Genomic DNA, 18,870 nt, shown 5'->3' on the forward strand with positions numbered 1-18,870 from the left:
TTTCACACTGTGCAAGTGTCATACCGAAGTTCAACCAAACATGAACAGGCGAATTATTAAAAAGTTACTCAGATCAAATGTTTAATTTTACACAGTTGGATTTTAGTTCTCATAGTAGTTTAATTATTGTCAGATTAAAGGTGGAAAAACATGTCAACAGATTATTATCATGTTTTTCTTTTTATAATTTCTCTTTATAACATTACTAAAAACCTGGCTTTCTAAAACAGAGGGCATCCTCTTTTGTTTCCTGATATCCTTTGAATAAAGTTTTTTTCTGTTTTTTATTAACTGCTTACATTTTTCTGCTCACTGTTAGCATTTTAAAATCCATCAGAACATCCTTAGAACCAGTTTTAACTATAAAAAAAAACAAAAAAACATTTGTCATACCTCGTCAGTTATCTGTCCTCCAAATGTGACCCATGTACCTGCAGGAGAGAAGGAAAGAGAGACTTTATCACCTGGGAATTTCATCATGGTTTCTCTGCTGTCAGTCCTTTTTTCAGTGCCTCTCTTTGTTTGTGTCTGGCATCCAGCTGTAAACACAACTAATCCCAACATTGTTACGCCAGGCGATGGAGGCTGTCAGGCTCCCAAGAGGAAAATCTGGCCTGTTCAGAGCTGCTGCTCGGTGGTGAGGGATCACCTGGTGTGAGTGCCCGTTAGTCACAGCACCTTTTTGGGTGACTGTTTCTGTTTGCTACTGCCATGCATATGTAGAAGGTCTTGTCTTCCCTGTTCTCATGTGCATTATTCTGACTATGTGTCAGTATGTGTGTGATGAGGGCAGATGTGAACAAAAGCCTCCCAATGGCCTTGCAGACATAGAGGAAAATCCAGACAAAAGGCCAAGCCTCCTTTCAGAGGAGACAGTAAATCCTCAGCGTATGGTTCCTTAGTGAATACATACCTGGAAGAAAATGCTTCCTATTCAGCTTGTGACAGAACACTTAACAGCGACCCTAAAGCTGTCTGAACCTCCTTACCAGAGGGGAACACATCCTGAATATGAAATATATGTTTTCCTTTTTAGTTTTATAGGAAAAAAGATCAAAGCCTGCATGATGAACTGCAAGGGTATTAATAGGAAATTAAACACTTGAAGAGGAGACTTAAATGAAAAGTGTAAGCATACACCATAATTTATCAAAGAGATAACTTTTTAGACGTTCGTGGATCCTTTTTTGTTCTAAAGAAAACTAGCCTTTTCTCCTTTTTGGCTTAGAAAAACAGATTTTCTGAGCCAAAGTTTTTCTTTTTAACTGCTTTTGAACAAATCTGTAAGAAATCAACTTCATCTTCAATTAAGCTTAAGAACTTTGGGGTATTTAAACTCTTTATGTGAAGTAATATTCTGCTTTTGGTTGTAAATAATTTTTAAACTGGTTTGCACAGCACAGCAGATAAATTCCCTGTTTTCTTGCAGCAAGAAGATCCTTGATTGCTCCAACTGGAGTTTACATCTCCTCCTCCTTATGCATCAGAGTCCAAAAACATGACTGTTAGATTAACTGGTCTTTCTTCATTGACCATTGTTATGAATGGGTGTATGTGTGTTAATCCATTGGTAAATCATCTCATCATCATTTACCTGCTCAGATTAAGGGCACATTTATTTTAAGAAATCTTTACTTGTTTTTAGATCATTTCATTGCAGTGCCTAACAACAAGGTAGAAATCCTCTTGAGGGTGGATGAAACAAAAACATTGAAGGTACATGAATACTTTAACAGGGCAATATATGTCAGAAAGAAAATCTGTATTAGCTTGTAATAGCGGCCTATTTCAAGGAAATAATTAACAGAGTTACTTCAGCTGTCAATGTCAACTGCTTACAAATGGTGTCAGCTGAAATGTGTAATTTAATTTAAAAGGTTGTACAAGTAGAAGAGGCTTTAATGTTTAGTTTTTCTCCCTCTAGGAATGCAACAATTAGGTGCTGGATTCTGTTGAATATTTACCTTTCAGATCTAATAGAATCACCTCTTCACTCAGTTTGATCCTCCTGCTGAATCTTTTATCTGCTGTCCTCATCATTAACCCAAATACAGAAGACCTTTACACAAAGAGCCTGTTCTTCTCTCACTTTGTTGACTTTAACTTCTTACCTTTTTATAAAAAAAAAAAAAGAAAACTGCGTACATCCTGTAGAGGAGATATAATGATATGGCTCATTATTCTGACACCCTAAAGACAGACTCGCTCCGTTGTGTCGTAATGTGTTCCTGCAATCTAATGAGGAGCAGAAAGTCTTGACGTGCATCACCAGCAAAACTGCAATCTTGTTCATCACGGTGGTGATGGTCGGCTGGCTGAAGCAATGTCAGCGCCTGAGGGAAAAGTCTCTTCAGGACATTGTTAATGCCTGTAACCATGGCAGCTTTGGTTATCCTCAAATGCAGCTTGAAGCAGAGCCATTACAGCTCAGCACCATAATATAGCAGGGCAGCTGCATCATACAGGATGCCACCTTTAAACAGTTTCCTTTCGCAGGTTTTTACATGTAAACTAGTGCCCAGTCATCCTCCTGGCTGATGCCAGAGTGGGGGAAATGTAACCACTGCTGATGGAGTCCAGTCACAGCTTTGGGCTCTCTGTTTGAGACTCAGCGTGGGATGACAAGCCTGCGGAGCTCTAATGTCAAGGCCACCACTCCTCTCAACCCTGGCTCTGGCTTCTGTTTGATGGAAGTTATAGCCCTATTTACATCAAGCTAAAGATAGAAAAATCTGGAGGTGTAGCTTGTTGTTGCTTCAGAGCCTAATTCAATTACCTTTTAGCATCTTAGCTGAAAGTGTGATGCATTCAACTAAGTGAAGCTTCAATTAAATTCTAGTAAGGACGTTGGGGAGTTGGTAATCATATTCACAGTCAAATCCTGCCTTGCTATAACCTCCCTTTACAGAGAATTACTTATAAACAAGTTAATCTAGCAGAAGGTCTAGTCTTTTGGCAAAACATGTTATCCTTTTAGTTAGTTTTACCCCAAAATGATACTATGGTCTTAAGTAACACATGCAATTACAGAAGTTTAAGGAACAAAACCTGATAATATGCCAGATTTTTTAAAGTATCTTACAAATAAATATCTAAAGGGGTTTAGGAAACTTTCTTATTTGTTCAGCACCCCTGGATCAAAACTTTATAGAGGTTTGTTTCATTACGTTTAAAGGAATGAGATTTTGTGGCTTTGTCTATAGACAGAGAGACGGACCCCAATCGTTCTTCAGGAGAAACTCAACCTTGGTCAGATTGAGAAGAGTGTCTGACTGATTGACTTTTTTGATTTCACAGTGGAGAAATTCACTCGTTACATCAACTCAAATAGTCAGAAAGAAGAACATGGTACCAAAAGGAGGAAGAAGGTGCATGGGGGTATATACAGTACATACAGTGCATCCGAATATGACAGTTGAAGTCATATTTTTATGCATCAAAGATTTCTCATTTGGCTGGAAATTCTGACTCTGGAAATGCTTTTATATGATACAGTCTGACCCAACAAGAAGGGTTGTTGAACTGCAGGAAGGTGACCCTCCCCACCATCATTCCAAGCCTTTGGAGCCTGTAAAGTCTGAGGATCGTGCTGCATTTACTTCCATATACAGTCCTGTTAACTCTGACTGGCTTCCATTTGAAATAAAGTATCCCCACATCATGATACTCTCAGCATTATGATTTTTATTTTTTTTTTTATTGGAAATGGTGTACTCAAGATTTGTGCCCCCCAAAATGCTCTACATATTGGCCTATTGGTTTGATTTAATCTCATCTGACCAGAGCATCTTTTGACCAATTTGTAATGACTTTCCTTTAATGATAGATTTAATTTATCCCTTGTTCATTAAGAGCAGATCTGTGGAAAGCATGGCTAATATCATACATGCAGAAAGGTCTCCAGTCTGCAGTGCGTATTTCTGCAGCTTCTTCAGTCATCCTGGACCTTTTGGTCATTACTTGGAAAAATGCTTTCAGTTCCTACTCTGTATATTTTTAACAAACCTCTTAAGCTTTTACGCTGCATTCGAACAGGTGGAGTTTATTGGGTGTCTTGTGAAGGCAGTTGCATTGAATCTTATTTGCAGGTTTCACTGAGTGCCCAAAATACATATGCACACTTTCATTTTCAGTCTTTAGCTAGAAAAGAGGTTTAGAAAATCTTTACTTCTATGTCACACTGTTATCCTTGTTGGTACTTATGTATTACTTAAAATCCCCAAAAAATACAATGATGTTTGAGGATGTAATGTGGTAAAATGGTTGCCAATATAGCTGTCCTGCAAATATGTAAATCATCATCATAGATTGTTTTTTCTTATTTCTGGTTTAATTTATGTTCTAAAACACCCTTTAAGACATCCAGACTGTTTCCTTGAATGTTTGTGAATTTTCAAACATTCAAACACAACTTTTTTTTTTTCTGCCGTACCCATGCTTGTCATGATTAATAGACGGACAGATTCAGCAGACAGATCTAATTTTAAAAATCTTTGTTAATCAAACCTGAGGTGATAAAAGTGCAGGAAGTTCAGCATGATAAAATAAAAAGCCCACAGGAGCAGGAAACATGGCTGACCGGAGAATCTGACAATAACTAATGAAGGCTATTTGTAATGCTAGAAGTGATAAAGTGAGTAGATGTGGGTGAGAGATTAGTCACAGGTGGTGAAGTGATGTATAGACAAGACTTAGGTTATAGGGGACATCCAGAAAGCAAGAGATCAGAAACAAACTAGATGGGAAAAGTTAAGCGTATGGGGGATTGAAACAAAATAGAGCAGAGTATATAAAAAACACAAAGTTATGAACAAAGCTTTCACAAAGTTAGTTTTGTTCTCGAAGGGTTTGAAACATAGTGCTAAAAAGTTCACATCCAGCATGTGAATTTCAGCCCGAAGATCTTTTTGTATCCCTTGCTCTGATAGACAGCAAACACCTATACACTTATTTTCAGTTCAGTTGCAGCTCTTTGTCCTTTCTGGGCTGTTCTTCAAGCCATATTGATTTCTTTATTTCTTTCTGCAGTTATATAATTTCTGTCTTTTCCACTCTATTTACTAAAAGGCTGTATGAAGATAGAGAGCAATGCACAGAAATAGGTTCCCTTTTTTTATATAAATTACATCTTTTATAACTAAAGGCAGCATCATAAGCCACAGACTGAAAACATAGGAGCATAATCAACAGCAGCTCGTGATCTTTACGTTCATAAAGGTTAGAAAAAAAGTCTTTACATTTATCCCTAGAACTGTAAAAAAAATGTTTTATGTTGTTTGATTTTAAAGCAGAGTTGGAAAAAATATAAATTAAACCTGCTGAATTTAGCTTCTAATCTTACTGTAGGTTTATTGTGTTCAACTATAAAAGGCTAATTAAAGAAGTTTAAGCAAATAACTCCTTATAACCAACTATCTGTTTGGATTGCCATTCTGCATTCGCCTCCATGAAGGACGTGCTGCTCAGAGGAGCTTTAAAACTGTACGTACTCTAATAAAATCTGGGTGCTTCATTCTAAATGAGAATAGTAGCATGGGGGGTTGACATTTTGTCACTATGTTGGTTTATACAAGACAACATAGTGATTGCTGGTGATTGTGAAAACACATCTTGTAACCTTAGCATGTCCAGATTAACAAAACAAGTTTTAAGTTAGAAAAAAATCCAATTGTCTGATTTCTGGTATGTAGTAGAGGACAGAGGAAAATTTTAAAGTAGATTATGAAAGTTGTTAAATTCATAAAAAACATGCAATAAGACAGAAACATGTCTTATTGCTTTTTTTACTAATTACCTACAATGTCACATCCCATTCATTATATTTAGTCACGCAATTTATAATTTTACAGTGGAAGACAAAGTTGTGAGCACAGAGGCCTGTTCTGATCTCTCCTTGAGGAGTGTCACGGTGACACACTCCATCTGACTGCTATCATGCATACTGCAGGACTGCAGGATTTTCCTGGGGAACTTTCGAAGAATTCATTAAAAGTGCTGCATCAGTGCAGCAAGAATTCAGGGAAATAAGGTCCGGACCTGAATAATGTGCAAGGAGTGTAAGAGATAATAATAGAAAAAAAGGGGTTGAGATATTGTTTGTGAATTCTGCATGAGATTTTTTATGTTAGTAAACTACAAATGCACTTTTAAAAAAAAGCTCTCCTTACACTCTTTCCATAATTCTAACCAATTATCATGTGTTTGTGCTGACAGCATGCCAATGCAGACCCCATGGTCAGTGTGCTGGCTGGAAAAGTGGGTTATCTGCGGCTGCAGGCTGCCCCTGCTTTAAAGTTTTATGAATTTGTTAAAGCCAATCAATCAGTCCATCCTCCAAGTGCCTCGCTCTGCAAGGTTTCTGCTGAACTGAATCAGTTTCAAGTAGATACTGATTTTATGGAGTCAATTTACAACTTCAGTGAGATGTAAATTGAGGTGTAATTATATTACATTTTGCTTAGAATGTGAGCAGATAATAAATTGCCCCCTGATCCAGAGGGAGGGAATGAGCCGGTTTCTGAATAATTAAAAAAGTCTCCTTTTCTAAAGTGTAGGCATAGAGAGTAGGGCATCTGAATGTAATATTTCAGCAGTGCCAGACAAAAGTATTCATATCTCCTATGTTGTTCTACATTTTAATCCACAACCACAAATATTCCAAGAGATAAAATGCCTGTAGAAATGACCTTTTTAGTAAATAAAGTCCACCGGTTTCCAATTTAAGAAAGGACAGTCCTTGGGTCGTCCTCTTTGGTCCACACCAAAAGTGGGCTTCATTTCATTATATTATTTTTTCATTTGGTGTGGTTCGCTTTCATATTACATTTAGAAATGGCAAGAGAACAAATGTGTAAATGGAGGAAAACTATCAGGGAAGTCCTAAATGATGTATTTCCTCTCTTGCTAATGTGCGCTGCCATTGCAGATGCAAAATCAATATGAGTCAAAACCGGCCAAAAAAGAGGGTTCTATTCCTAATTGTAGAAGAGCATTAGTGGATGCTGCAAGCCGAAGGACATTAGGTGCCCTGACCTGTCTGCTGGCAGCAGGTTGCTAAGCAAAAGACAGCAGATCAGGAATTATTTCAGTAAATCAAACTATGGCTACAGACCCGGCTACGGTGGCTAGCTAAGTTTAAAAAGGCTTAATTACCTGTAATTTGGTCAGATTAAAGCTGGTAAGTTTTGTTTCAGATCAGGGTTTGAGGGTCTGCTTAAAGGTATAGGGGAGGATTTTCTTTTTTCCAGTGGATCATCAAAATAATTGGTCCTCCTAATTGTCAATCATTCTGGTGATATGTTTACGTAAGGCCGTCCTACGTGCTTGTCCCCATTTTCACTTACAGGTGGTGAGTCTGACATAGTAGAAAAATTGCAAATCTTCTTTTGGACAGTAAGCTTGTATGAGCGATGCAAACAGCAACTTTTAAAAAGAGCGTGCATGAAGAGAAATTCGCTTTTGCATGCCTTCTCACACGTTTAATAGGTGTTCCCTCTCTGGAGCGGCAGGGGCGTGCATACATAGACACTAGGTGGTGCTAAAGCACTAGGAAGTTTGCCCTTTATCAAAGAAAATGCCCTTTTGAAACTAATTTTTTTTTTTATTATTAATATTATTAAGATTTTACTGAGGTCGGTTTTGAAATGATCTTTTGAAAACCTGAGCCATTAAAAACGACTGAAACAATGCCCCGAAATGAGCCACTTACTTAAGCACACCCGACCAGCCTATTTCTCTTCCTTTGTCACGTGACCTCGCGCGGTCGCCCGCAGGGCATGCCAGATGCGCAGCATCATAGCAGTTCAGTAGCATCTTCAGATAGCAGGAACGGTCGCTGACAGGCTGCTTCTCCCGTGCCCCATTAGCCAGGTAATATACAGATCAATCAAAATCATTTTGTTGTGCATTAAAATGTTCATTCAGCAGCACCAAACAAGCATTTTGCCGACTGGTCACCTGATAAACTAGTTGTCTCCTTGTAAGATGCTATTTTACTTTTTATATTTTCTATCCATATTTTTATCTTAAGTGTATATATTAGTCTATTTTATTGCATGACGTATACCCACAGTTTTTAGATATTTTTATAATTTTATTTACCTATTCCATATTATATGTTTCATGTTGCACGATTGTACCACAAAAAATGCCTAGTTTGTGAACTCCTTCACTAACAATGGCAATAAAACTGATTCTGATTCTGAAAGTTTTACACTTTAGCCCAAGTCAATGACAGATAACGTAAGGACGACCACATAGGCTACAAATAATTTCGGTAGAGTTTGCAATTGCAAATACGGAAGAGGATTATGGCCACTGAAAAAAAAAATAAGTTAACTGATTTTTACATTTTATTTCAGTTTAGTGTGGGGAAAAAAAGTCAGAATTCTGACTTTAATCTCAGAATTCTGACTTTTTTCTCATAATTCTGACTTTAATCTCAGAATTCTGACTTTAATCTCAGAATTCTGACTTAAATCTCAGAATTCTGACTGAATTCTGACATAAAGTCAGAATTCTGAGATTAAAGTCAGAATTCTGAGAAAAAAGTCAGAATTCTGACTTTTTTTCCATGTTAAACTGAAATAAAATTTAAAAATCTGTTAACTTTTTTTTTTTTTTTTTCAGTGGCCCTAATCCTCTTCCGTTCAAATCTATGTGTTAAGACAAACGTTTTCTGTTGTATAGGTTTTGTTAGGCAACATAAATTAACACATTTTGGTCTCTTTATTGTCTTAATTGTATATTGATTTAGTAATTGCAGCACAATGCCAAGAAAGGAGGGTTAATCGTATTGAAAAATCTTAAAAGCTGTTCATATTTTATTTTTAAGTGGTTTGTGCAGCAGGTATTAAAATAGCTATTATTTTGTAGGCTACCATAAGTCATATCCACGTGACAAGACTTCCAGTCATGTTGCCCTAATAGCCCATTATTTAAACTAATGTGGCATATTTGTTAAAGCTATTATTATTATTATTATTATTATTATTATTATTATTATTATTATCATCATTATTATTGTCATGATGGTTATTATTATTATATTGTAGCCAGTCATAGCAGGGAAGCTCTATACCATCAACATCTACCAGGACAGGAGATGAGGAAGAGTTCAGGGAAGACACAGAGACAGAAAAAGACCAGGATGAGGGAGAGCAGATGGATGAGGGAAAACAGGGAGATGAGCCAGATGAAAGAAGTATGCTTTAGTCTGTTCTGTTGGTGATGTGACTTTTTTCCATTGAAAACTCACGTTTAGAGAATGTTACAAATAAAAGTCAAATTTCATTCAACATGCGTGTATTTTTTTTATAATTAAGTGTTACACGTGCGCTAAAAAGTGCCCTCCCCCCCTCCTGAGCACCTGCCCCCCAAAATGTCTGTGCACGCCTCTGTGGAGCGGGTTGTGCAAGTGGAGAGGGCAGGTCTTTAGAAAAATTTGAGAAAATTTGAGAAACCACCACTATACCTTTGTCCAGAGCTGAAACAAAAGGTCCAGACCATGTTTAATAAACACAGCTGAAGGCTTCAGGGGTGACCAAGGAACTTAAAAACTTTTGGGGGAACAATATTGATAAATCTGGAACAGTATTTGGGGAGAAGAGTTCTACACAACAACAAACCTACTAAACTATTGCCTTCTGAAATCACATGACAAGCAAAGAGAAGATCAATCAGAGAAGACAACTATGATAACTGGAGTGGCAGCAGAAATCCAGTGCTCAGGTAGAAGAACTAAGGGTAGAAGATTGTCGTGCTACTGTTGACAGAAAGCCATTAAAATATATAATGGCAAAATTTAACTTTTGTGAAAATATCATTGGTGTAGTAATGCACGGTGGTGGCACCCTAATGTCCTGGGGATAGTTTTTTTTTTTTTTAGTAGGGACAGAGAAGGCTAGTTAAAACATGATCACATGTTAGGATGGCACAGTATGATTTCAAACCTATAACCAAATAAAAATCTTTTAGATTACATGAAAGAGAGACGTTTTCTTCTGCTTTCTTAGCTTGAGCAATTTTTGCAAAGAAAAACCATCTTAATCTTTAGTCTAAATGCACAAAGCTGGTAGAGATGCCCTGAAGACTTGTAGCTTTAACTGCAGTGAGAGCTGCAGTTTCTACAAAGTATGGACTCAGTGGGAAGGCGTGCTTTTCAAATATAGGTTTTTAAATTGTCTCATAGAATAGACCAAAATACTTCTGTTATTCTGTGAATCTTTTGATGCCACAGATTTTCCTCTCAGGTCTTCTGGCTCAGATATACTCTGGATACCCAGAACCGAAACCAAACGCAGAGAAGCAGCTTATAGTTCTTATGCTCCACTAATCAGGAACAAACTCCCAGAATACTGTGAAATTGCTGAAACCATCTGTTGCTTAAAATTAATAAAAGAAAACATATGTTTAGAATGATTTTAACACAATTTAGTTTAAGTTTGAAGCCCAACTTTCTTTAATTGTACCATTTTATTTCTCTTTAAAATATCTTTCCATGTTTTCCTATAATGTACAGCACTCTAAAATGTCTTGCTACTAAAACGTGCCAAATAAAAAATAAACTTGTTTTACTTTTTGTTCTTTATAAACCATGTTTTTAGTCCTTATATCTGCATTTGTGTTAGTTGGTTGAGACTCTACTAAGGACTCCTTACATATTTTTCTTTCAGGATGATGAGAAAAATGAACAAGAAAGTGTGCAACACGCGAAAGTGTTAGAAACAAAATTATTTAAAGAATTTATTGAATTTTCTAATGCGTATGAAATCCTAACTATCTCTACCAGGTGAAGCCTCAACATGCCATCAATAATGCGAAACACATTCACAGATTGTTCCCAACTGTTTCTCACATCCACCATGTATTTTAATTCAGCATGTGTATCTTTGAGAAAAAGATATTTGGATGTTAAATAATTAGAAGTGATGATTTTTAAAGCAAGGCATGTTCACAAATTATTGAACAGAATGACTGTAAATTAAAATGTACTAAAGTTTAGCTAAATACCAAATACTTCCGGAAGGCCTGAAAACACTTGGATTAATATTGTTAATGGGATACTTTCAATTATACCACTAATCCTCCTTTTCATTTCCTGCTTTAAAATGTTTGGTCAGCATTTTGGGCTAATTCCCACAGTCCTTCGCTGGACTTTAGTATTACCAAATTGTTTTGGTTTGGCTTCATGAATCCAGAGCTCTCTGGAGGCCTCACCATCTGCTCCTGGAAGTCCTGTGATGATTTTCTTACTCTGCCTATGTGTTGCAGCATGCTGTCCTGCTGTAGATAATAAAGTAAAAAATCTTGGTGTTATTTTTGATCAGGACCTGTCATTTAAATCCCATATCAAAGAGGTTTCCAGAATTTCCTTCTTTCATCTGAGGAACATTGCAAAAATTAGAAATATCCTGTCCAGGGGTGATGCTGAGAAACTAGTCCATGCATTTGTTACTTCAAGGCTGGACTATTGTAATTCTTTACTATCAGGAAGTCCACAAACTGTAGTTAAAAGCCTTCAGCTGATCCAAAATGCTGCAGCCAGAGTTCTAATGAAAATTAAAAAGAGAGATCATATCTCGCCTATCCTGGCTTCTCTTCATTGGCTTCCTGTTAAATCAAGAATAGAATTTAAAATCCTCCTTCTCACATATAAAGCCTTAAATGGCCAAGCTCCATCTTATATCAGAGATCTGATTGTTCCTTATGTTCCTAACAGAGCACTTCGCTCTCAATCTGCAGGTTTACTAGTGGTTCCTAGAATTTCTAAAAGTAGAATGGGAGGCAGATCTTTTAGTTATCAGGCTCCTCTCCTGTGGAACCAACTACCTGTTTTAGTCCGTGAGGCAGACACCCTGTCTACTTTTAAGGCTAGGCTTAAAACTTTCCTTTTTGATAAAGCTTATAGTTAGGGTGGCTCAGGTTATCCTGAGCTATCTCTATAGTTATGCTGCTATAGGCTTAGACTTTTGGAGGACATAGGGACCCCCATTTCATCATTCTGCTTCATTCTCTCTCTGTTCTCCTATTCTGCAGAATCTGTTAGTTCAATCTCTAACCTTCTGCTCTCTCTGCTTTTCCTCAGAGTAGCTTTGCCTCGTCTGTTCCTGTTTGGCTGTGACGTCATCCTGGAAAGAAACATCAGCTGTGCTGCTTCTATCAACACCCTTGTTTATAGATGTTGGAGATCGGCCTGTTTTCCAGTGTGGTCCTGTTTCTCTGACCGTGACTGAGTGGATGTGCTCTCTTCGTCCTCTGGCATGGGAGCTGCCTTGGAGCTCGATTGCCTGGCTGTGTGTTTCCTGGATGGGGCCGCCTTTTACAGCTGCTTTTTGTATCTCTGCTTCTGTCTCCTTGAACCCCAGTCGGCCTCGGCAGATGGCCGCTCACACTGAGCCTGGTTCTGCTGGAGGTTTCTTCCTGTTAAAAGGGAGTTTTTCCTCTCCACTGTCGCTACAAGCATGCTTAGTGTGGGGGATTGTATTTGAGTCAATGAGTCAATGCAATCAACTGGTTTTCCTTAGATAGAAAACTTTGTATTAATTTGACTGTATGATCTGGTTGAACTGTAAAGTGCCTTGAGATGACATGTGTTGTGAATTTGGCGCTATATAAATAAACTGAATTGAATTGAATTGAAAATTGAATTTTAGGCAGTTCAGGCGCCACAGTTGCTGTTGAAATATTTCAGTTATAATTGATCCTAAAACTGGGTGCTTGATTTCCTGTGTTTTTTTCTTTTGCTCAGTGTGTGTTTAGTGTGTATTTAGAGGAGGAATTAATTATATAAAGCTTGTTTTGCTGTTTGCTTTGCTTTTTTTGCTCTTATATAATGAGACTGTATGAAGAATATTAACGTATGCTCATCTTTTATCTGACATTCAGATAATGCAAAAACATTATTGAAATATTTTATTTACATTCTGCAGCCCATTGCATAAAGTAATGCTTTCAACCAATCAAAATATTCTTTATAAACCTTGAAGATATTTTTTTACTTCCTGTTCTTTAAAAATGAGTAACTACATTTAAAGTTTTAATTACTTTTCAAAACTTCTGTATTTTATGCATTATTCCTCTGACAGCAGTTTGAAGTCTGGCCCCATTAATACTGGATGAAGATCCCTAGATAATATTTACAGTTGGATTGTGGAAAACGGGAAACATTATCTGTGGATGTCATTTGTGTGATCTCTTCAGGTTTATTTTATTTTATGGTCAGGTTTGGTTGGAAAGATTCAGTCAAAATGTCCTGTACTTTTATCGATAGCACAAAGTCTCTAAAGTCTGAGGTTGTATTTTTTTCCATAGGTCAAAAAAAGTTGTTCTGTTTGTACTGTAGATATTTGATACAACTTACCTGGCTGTTTTCATAATAAAAACAAGTGGGTTTATCAGTTTTTAGCAGATTAATTGTAAATTGTAAATTAATTGATTTTCAAAATTAAAAAAAACTACTCTGGACAGATACAGGCTGCCAAAAATGTTATGTCAAATAATTATTTAAACATTTCGTGCTTAGGGATCCAGTTCAAGTTAGAGGGGAGTGGTAGCCTATTGGTTATGGCATAGAGCTTGGAATCCTGTGGTTCTGAGTTTAAGCCCCACTCCCACAGCATGCCACTCGGGGTCTTTGAGTAAGACCCTCAACGCCACACTGCTCACCGGGCGCCACACAATGGCAGCCCACTGCTCCCAAAAGGGATGGGTTAATTGCAGAGGTACATTTCTCCAATGTGAGATCAATAAAGTTCAATTATTATTAAGTTAGGAACAAAAAAAGTAAATCAACTGGTGATCCTAAAACAACAACAACAACTACTATTTAACATTCATTTAACAGTTTACACAACAACAACAAAAACTGTGTATTTTAAATGTATTTTTTGTGTATCTATCTGTGTATTTTAGATTAATCATAGAGTTATATCTAATCTATCCAGCACTGGGAGTAAAGGGTAAAACTAGTTGCGCTTTCGCAAAACTGGTACCTACTGGACTGAGAGTATATTGCAATTTTTATCGAGCTTATTCATATAAAACCCCTGGACCTTTCAAAGTATTAAAATCTGATTAATTCCTTGAATATTCATTGGAAATCTTGCTGTTGACTGTGTAAAAAGACAAACAAACAATACCCCAGATAACCGCAGTAATGCCTCTATTCAGCCATGTTGCTGAAGAGGCAGAGGGAAGTGGCTGCAGAGAACTCTGAACAGTAAGAAGAGGAGATTTTGTGGGAGGAAGAGGTCTTATGCAAATGAAGCTGCAGAATGTATCTTTCAAAGCGTCATCATGCAGCTGTGGTTTGGTTTGTGAAAAAATGTGCAACTCAGTAGACAGTGACAGTACATCATTTGGTCATCATTCACTCAACCAGTGAGAAAAATGTGAACAAACTCCAGGATTATTTTTGCAAGGCCCTGTATTTCAAGAGTAAGGATTCCAGTACAAAGAAGATTGAAGTGTGAAACATTTGTTTTAATAAAAAAACACAAGCTAATTAGATCCACACAGAGTTTTTAAAAATGCTTCCATGAAAAGTCTTTTTGTCAGAGTCACAAGATCTAGAATTGTTTGCGTGTCAATTTGCCAATCAAAACAGAAAAGACTGTCAGCTGGGAGCTGAAATAATAAAAAACACTTCTCCTTGTGTGTAGTGATGGAATAATACCACTCATATTGCTGCTGATACTAATAACAATAATGAAAAACTGCAGTTTAGATGTCCTGTTCTGTAACACCAGAAAGTTCTGTGGGTTCCAGTCATAAGCCCAATTTACACTACCCTTTTGAAACCGTGCCGACAACGGTCCGAGCACGGTAACTGGGATAACTGTTGAGTGTAAATGACACTTAACTGAACTGGACCATGCCAGACACAACAGAACCTCTATAAATCTAGTACTAGTTCAAAAGTAAGTCTCCGTTGCTCAGTTGTAGGAAGCTATCCAGGTTAAGTCCCGGAATGTTATGGGCGCTGCCCATAACATTCCGTTTTTTGTTTTTTTAATTTCCGTCTTGAGAGTTGTAGTATCGTGGACAATAAGAGACAAGGTACTGTGCTACTGTGATGTGTAAATGTTCATAAGAACCAAGCCCGGCACAGTTAACTGATCCAAGCTCGCTCCGAACTTGGCATAGACGGCTTTCAGAGGGGTAGTGACACCACCAGGCAGAGGTGCTCAAATCCAGTTTTTGAGGGCTACCATCCTTCAAGTTTTAGATGCATCCCTTCTCCAACACACCTGAGTCAAAAAAGAAGGTCATGATCAGGCTTCTGCTGAGCTGAATGACATGCTTAGGGAATTCAGCTGTTAAATTCATATTTGTTGGAGAAGAGATTCATCTAAGGAATATGTTTCTCCTTAGCTCCACCTTGGCCCTATTGTAGCTCTACCTTTCTTATACTACAGGTGCTGGTCATAAAATTAGAATATCATGAAAAAGTAGATTGATTTCAGTAATTCCATTTAAAAAGTGAAACTTGTATATTATATTCATACATTACATACAAACTCATATATTTCAGATGTTTATTTTGTTTAATTTTGATGATTACAAATGACAACAAATGAAAATCTCAAATTCATCATATCAGAAAATTAGAATATTGTGAAAAGGTTCAAAATTGATGGCCCCTGGTGCCACACTCTAATCAGCTAATTAACTCAAACCACCTGCAAAAGCCTTTAAATGGTCTTTCAGTCTAGTTCTATAGGCTACACAATCATGGGGAAGACTGCTGACTTGACAGTTGTCCAAAAGACGACCATCGACACCTTGCACAAGGAGGGCAAGACACAAAAGGTCATCGCTAAAGAGGCTGGCTGTTCACAGAGCTCAGTGTCCAAGCACATTAATAGAGAGGCGAAGGGAAGGAAAAGATGCGGTCGAAAAAAGTGTACAAGCAAGAGAGATAACCGCACCCTGGAGAGGATTGTGAAACAAAACCCATTCAAAAATGTGGGGGAGATTCACAAAGAGTGGACTGCAGCTGGAGTGAGTGCTTCAAGAACCACCACACACAGACGTATGAAAGACATGGGTTTCTGCTGTCGCATTCCTTGTGTCAAGCCACTCTTGAACCACAGACAGCGTCAGAAGCGTCTTGCCTGGGCTAAAGAGAAACAGGACTGGACTGCTGGTGAGTGGTCCAAAGTCATGTTCTCTGATGAAAGTAAATTTTGCATTTCCTTTGGAAATCAAGGTCCCAGAGTCTGGAGGAAAAGAAGAGAGGCACTTCATCCACGTTGCTTGAAGTCCAGTGTAAAGTTTCCACAGTAATACAGGCCAAAGGAGGCCCAACTAAATACTGAGTGCTGTACATGCTCATACTTTTCATGTTCATACTTTTCAGTTGGCCAACATTTCTATAAATCCTTTGTTTTTATTGGTCTTCAGTAATATTCTAATTTTCTGATATGATGAATTTGAGATTTTCATTTGTTGTCATTTGTAATCATCAAAATTAGACAAAATAAACATCTGAAATATATGAGTTTGTATGTAATGTATGAATATAATATACAAGTTTCACTTTTTAAATGGAATTACTGAAATCAATCTACTTTTTCATGATATTCTAATTTTATGACCAGCACCTGTACATCCAAAACAGTCAGGTTATCCTGAGCTAATTTCTATAATTATGCTGCTATATATTTAGGCTGCAGGATGACAAAGGGGTTATTTTTCCTGATTCTGCTTTATTTTATCTCTATTCTCCCATTCTGCAGTATGGGAGAAAACATGAGGAAAATCTAACTCATTCAACACGCACATAAAAGAAGAATGATCCTCATCCATCTTAATATAAGTCCTCCCACAGAAACAATAAATCCCCATTTAGCATCATACACTTTGCCCTCTAACTTCATCTCCCCTGCCAGCATCATGTCTGGCCAAGGCACAGCATGCGACAACCTGCATGCAAAAGCCTGACCTTTCCTGCACCGAGAAGCTCCAACTGGACCGCTCGGATAAACGCAAACTGCCTGGGGTGTCAGAGCTCAGAGATGTCCAAATAAACATTCAGAATGGCACCAGACAGCCTCGTTTGAGGCGAAACATACCCTCCTGTTAAAAACAAGATAAACTAATGGAGTGTTTATTTAAGGTTTTAAAACCTAAGTGAGCTTTTTTAAAACAGAGGTGTCCTACACATGAAAACACCACAAAATCCTGAGAAAGCAAAAGTTAGCTCAATTTTAAAACAGTGTTTTTGCATTGCTTGTTGAAGCGGTAGATTGAAAACACACTTTTAGAAAAGGGAAGGATATAGAGGTGGAACAAAAGCGCCTGAGCAGTTTAAGAACACTGACTAAAGTATCTGCTGAAGGTCAGCCAGTTTTAAAGAAGCTAAAGTATAATCTGTGGGATGCAGGTTTGATATAGATCCTCATGAGTCCTGGCAGGTCTGACACTGAAATACTGCCAACTCTTTGACTTTCAAATACAGATTTCTCTGATGCAAAAAAAAAAAAAAGAAAGAAAATAAAACAATTATAAGCTTCTTGTTGGTAGCAAGGTCATTTTTTGTTTGTTTTTTTGGCATCAGCCTAGGACACCGTCTGTTAAAGGGGGTGCAACTGTGACAATAAAAAAAAGAGAATAAGAAAACACTGAATAGAAAGAAAAAAAAACTTTCAGTGTGAATAAATGCTAGGCATTTTGACAAGCTCCTATTCCATTTATATAAACCAAAATTGGCTATAGTTAAACTTAACAAACTTAAAACTCTCTATCATTGAGCCAAAAGTTGTGACAAAAAATTCATGGTAAAAATAGTTTGCAAAGTGAACACAGACTGCACTCATCAACATCTATTTAGGTTTTCTACACAACATATTTTATCTTAAGCATCTTACATGCATAATTATACCTTTTATAGATAGAGTTCTGAACCTGCTGAATTTAAGTTTGTATTGACATTTAATTAGTTATTCATAACTTTTTGTTTGGCTGGGTGGTAAGACAAAATGGGAAAGACATTTTTTGAGAATAACTACTGAGAATAACTGGGCACACACACTGTATTTTCTACAGTGTGTGTGCCCAGTATATGTATATATATATATATATATATATATATATATATATACACATATATGTATATATGTAAAAGAGAGAATTAACTGAGGGGAAGATCATGGCTGAGCAAATGGTTATTTTTGGTGATGATGGTGCTAAACTGCATTTGTCAACAAGAGTGAGTTCAAAACCAGAAACAACTTTAACATTTAATTTTAAGTTGGGAAGAGGCTGTAAGAAACGTAATTAAAGAGGAAAATGAGAGTGCAAGATAAGGCTTCTGTAATATTGGATGCCCTTTTCAGTGATTTTATAAAACTACTATCAATAAAGGGGTTGTATCATTCAGTCTGCTCAATGCTGTTCAGTCAACAAAGACAAGTACTTAAAAATAAGTAAAGAACAATCTTCTCTGTGTCCCTAAAATCAAATTAGTAAATATTGCCAATGACAGATAACATCTTGACGGTGAGATAATTGTGCTAGTACAAACATCATCCCCAGACATCTGCTGCATGTCAGTTTTCCATCTTAGTTTGCAGATAATATCCTAGAACTCTGAGAATAAGGCAAAGGAAATATTTGGTTATATGTTTTCCTGAAGCCTCTGATCCCTCTAGTGTTGTTTTTTGAAATCTCTTACTGGTACCAGAAATAGGAATGCTGCACAGGGGACCATTTTTGTGTGTTTGTTTACTTCTTCCCAAAGCAATGCTAAATATTGAAGCTGAGATGGGAGCGGTGGTTTTGACTTTCCTGTGTGATAAAGGGAAAAACTTTTTTTAGCAATTGAAATAAGAATCCCTGATCTCTGATTTTATTTCTAACCTGCAGACT

General features: G+C 37.1%; 1 protein-coding gene across 3 annotated transcripts in view; it reads right to left on the bottom strand.

Annotated features, from left to right (window-relative positions):
- kcnab1a (potassium voltage-gated channel, shaker-related subfamily, beta member 1 a) overlaps positions 1-18,870 on the bottom strand; it is a 125,060-nt gene that overhangs the window by 23,249 nt on the left and 82,941 nt on the right. For all 3 annotated transcript variants that reach the window (XM_038285562.1, XM_038285560.1, XM_038285561.1), the window contains exon 3: positions 394-431. In XM_038285562.1, coding sequence (XP_038141490.1) covers positions 394-431 — 38 coding nt within the window. The remainder of the gene's footprint in view (positions 1-393; positions 432-18,870) is intronic.

The sequence above is a fragment of the Cyprinodon tularosa genome, unplaced genomic scaffold, assembly GCF_016077235.1.
Source record: "Cyprinodon tularosa strain WSP-4 unplaced genomic scaffold, ASM1607723v1 ctg211, whole genome shotgun sequence".
In the NCBI taxonomy this organism is placed as follows: Eukaryota; Metazoa; Chordata; class Actinopteri; order Cyprinodontiformes; family Cyprinodontidae; genus Cyprinodon; species Cyprinodon tularosa.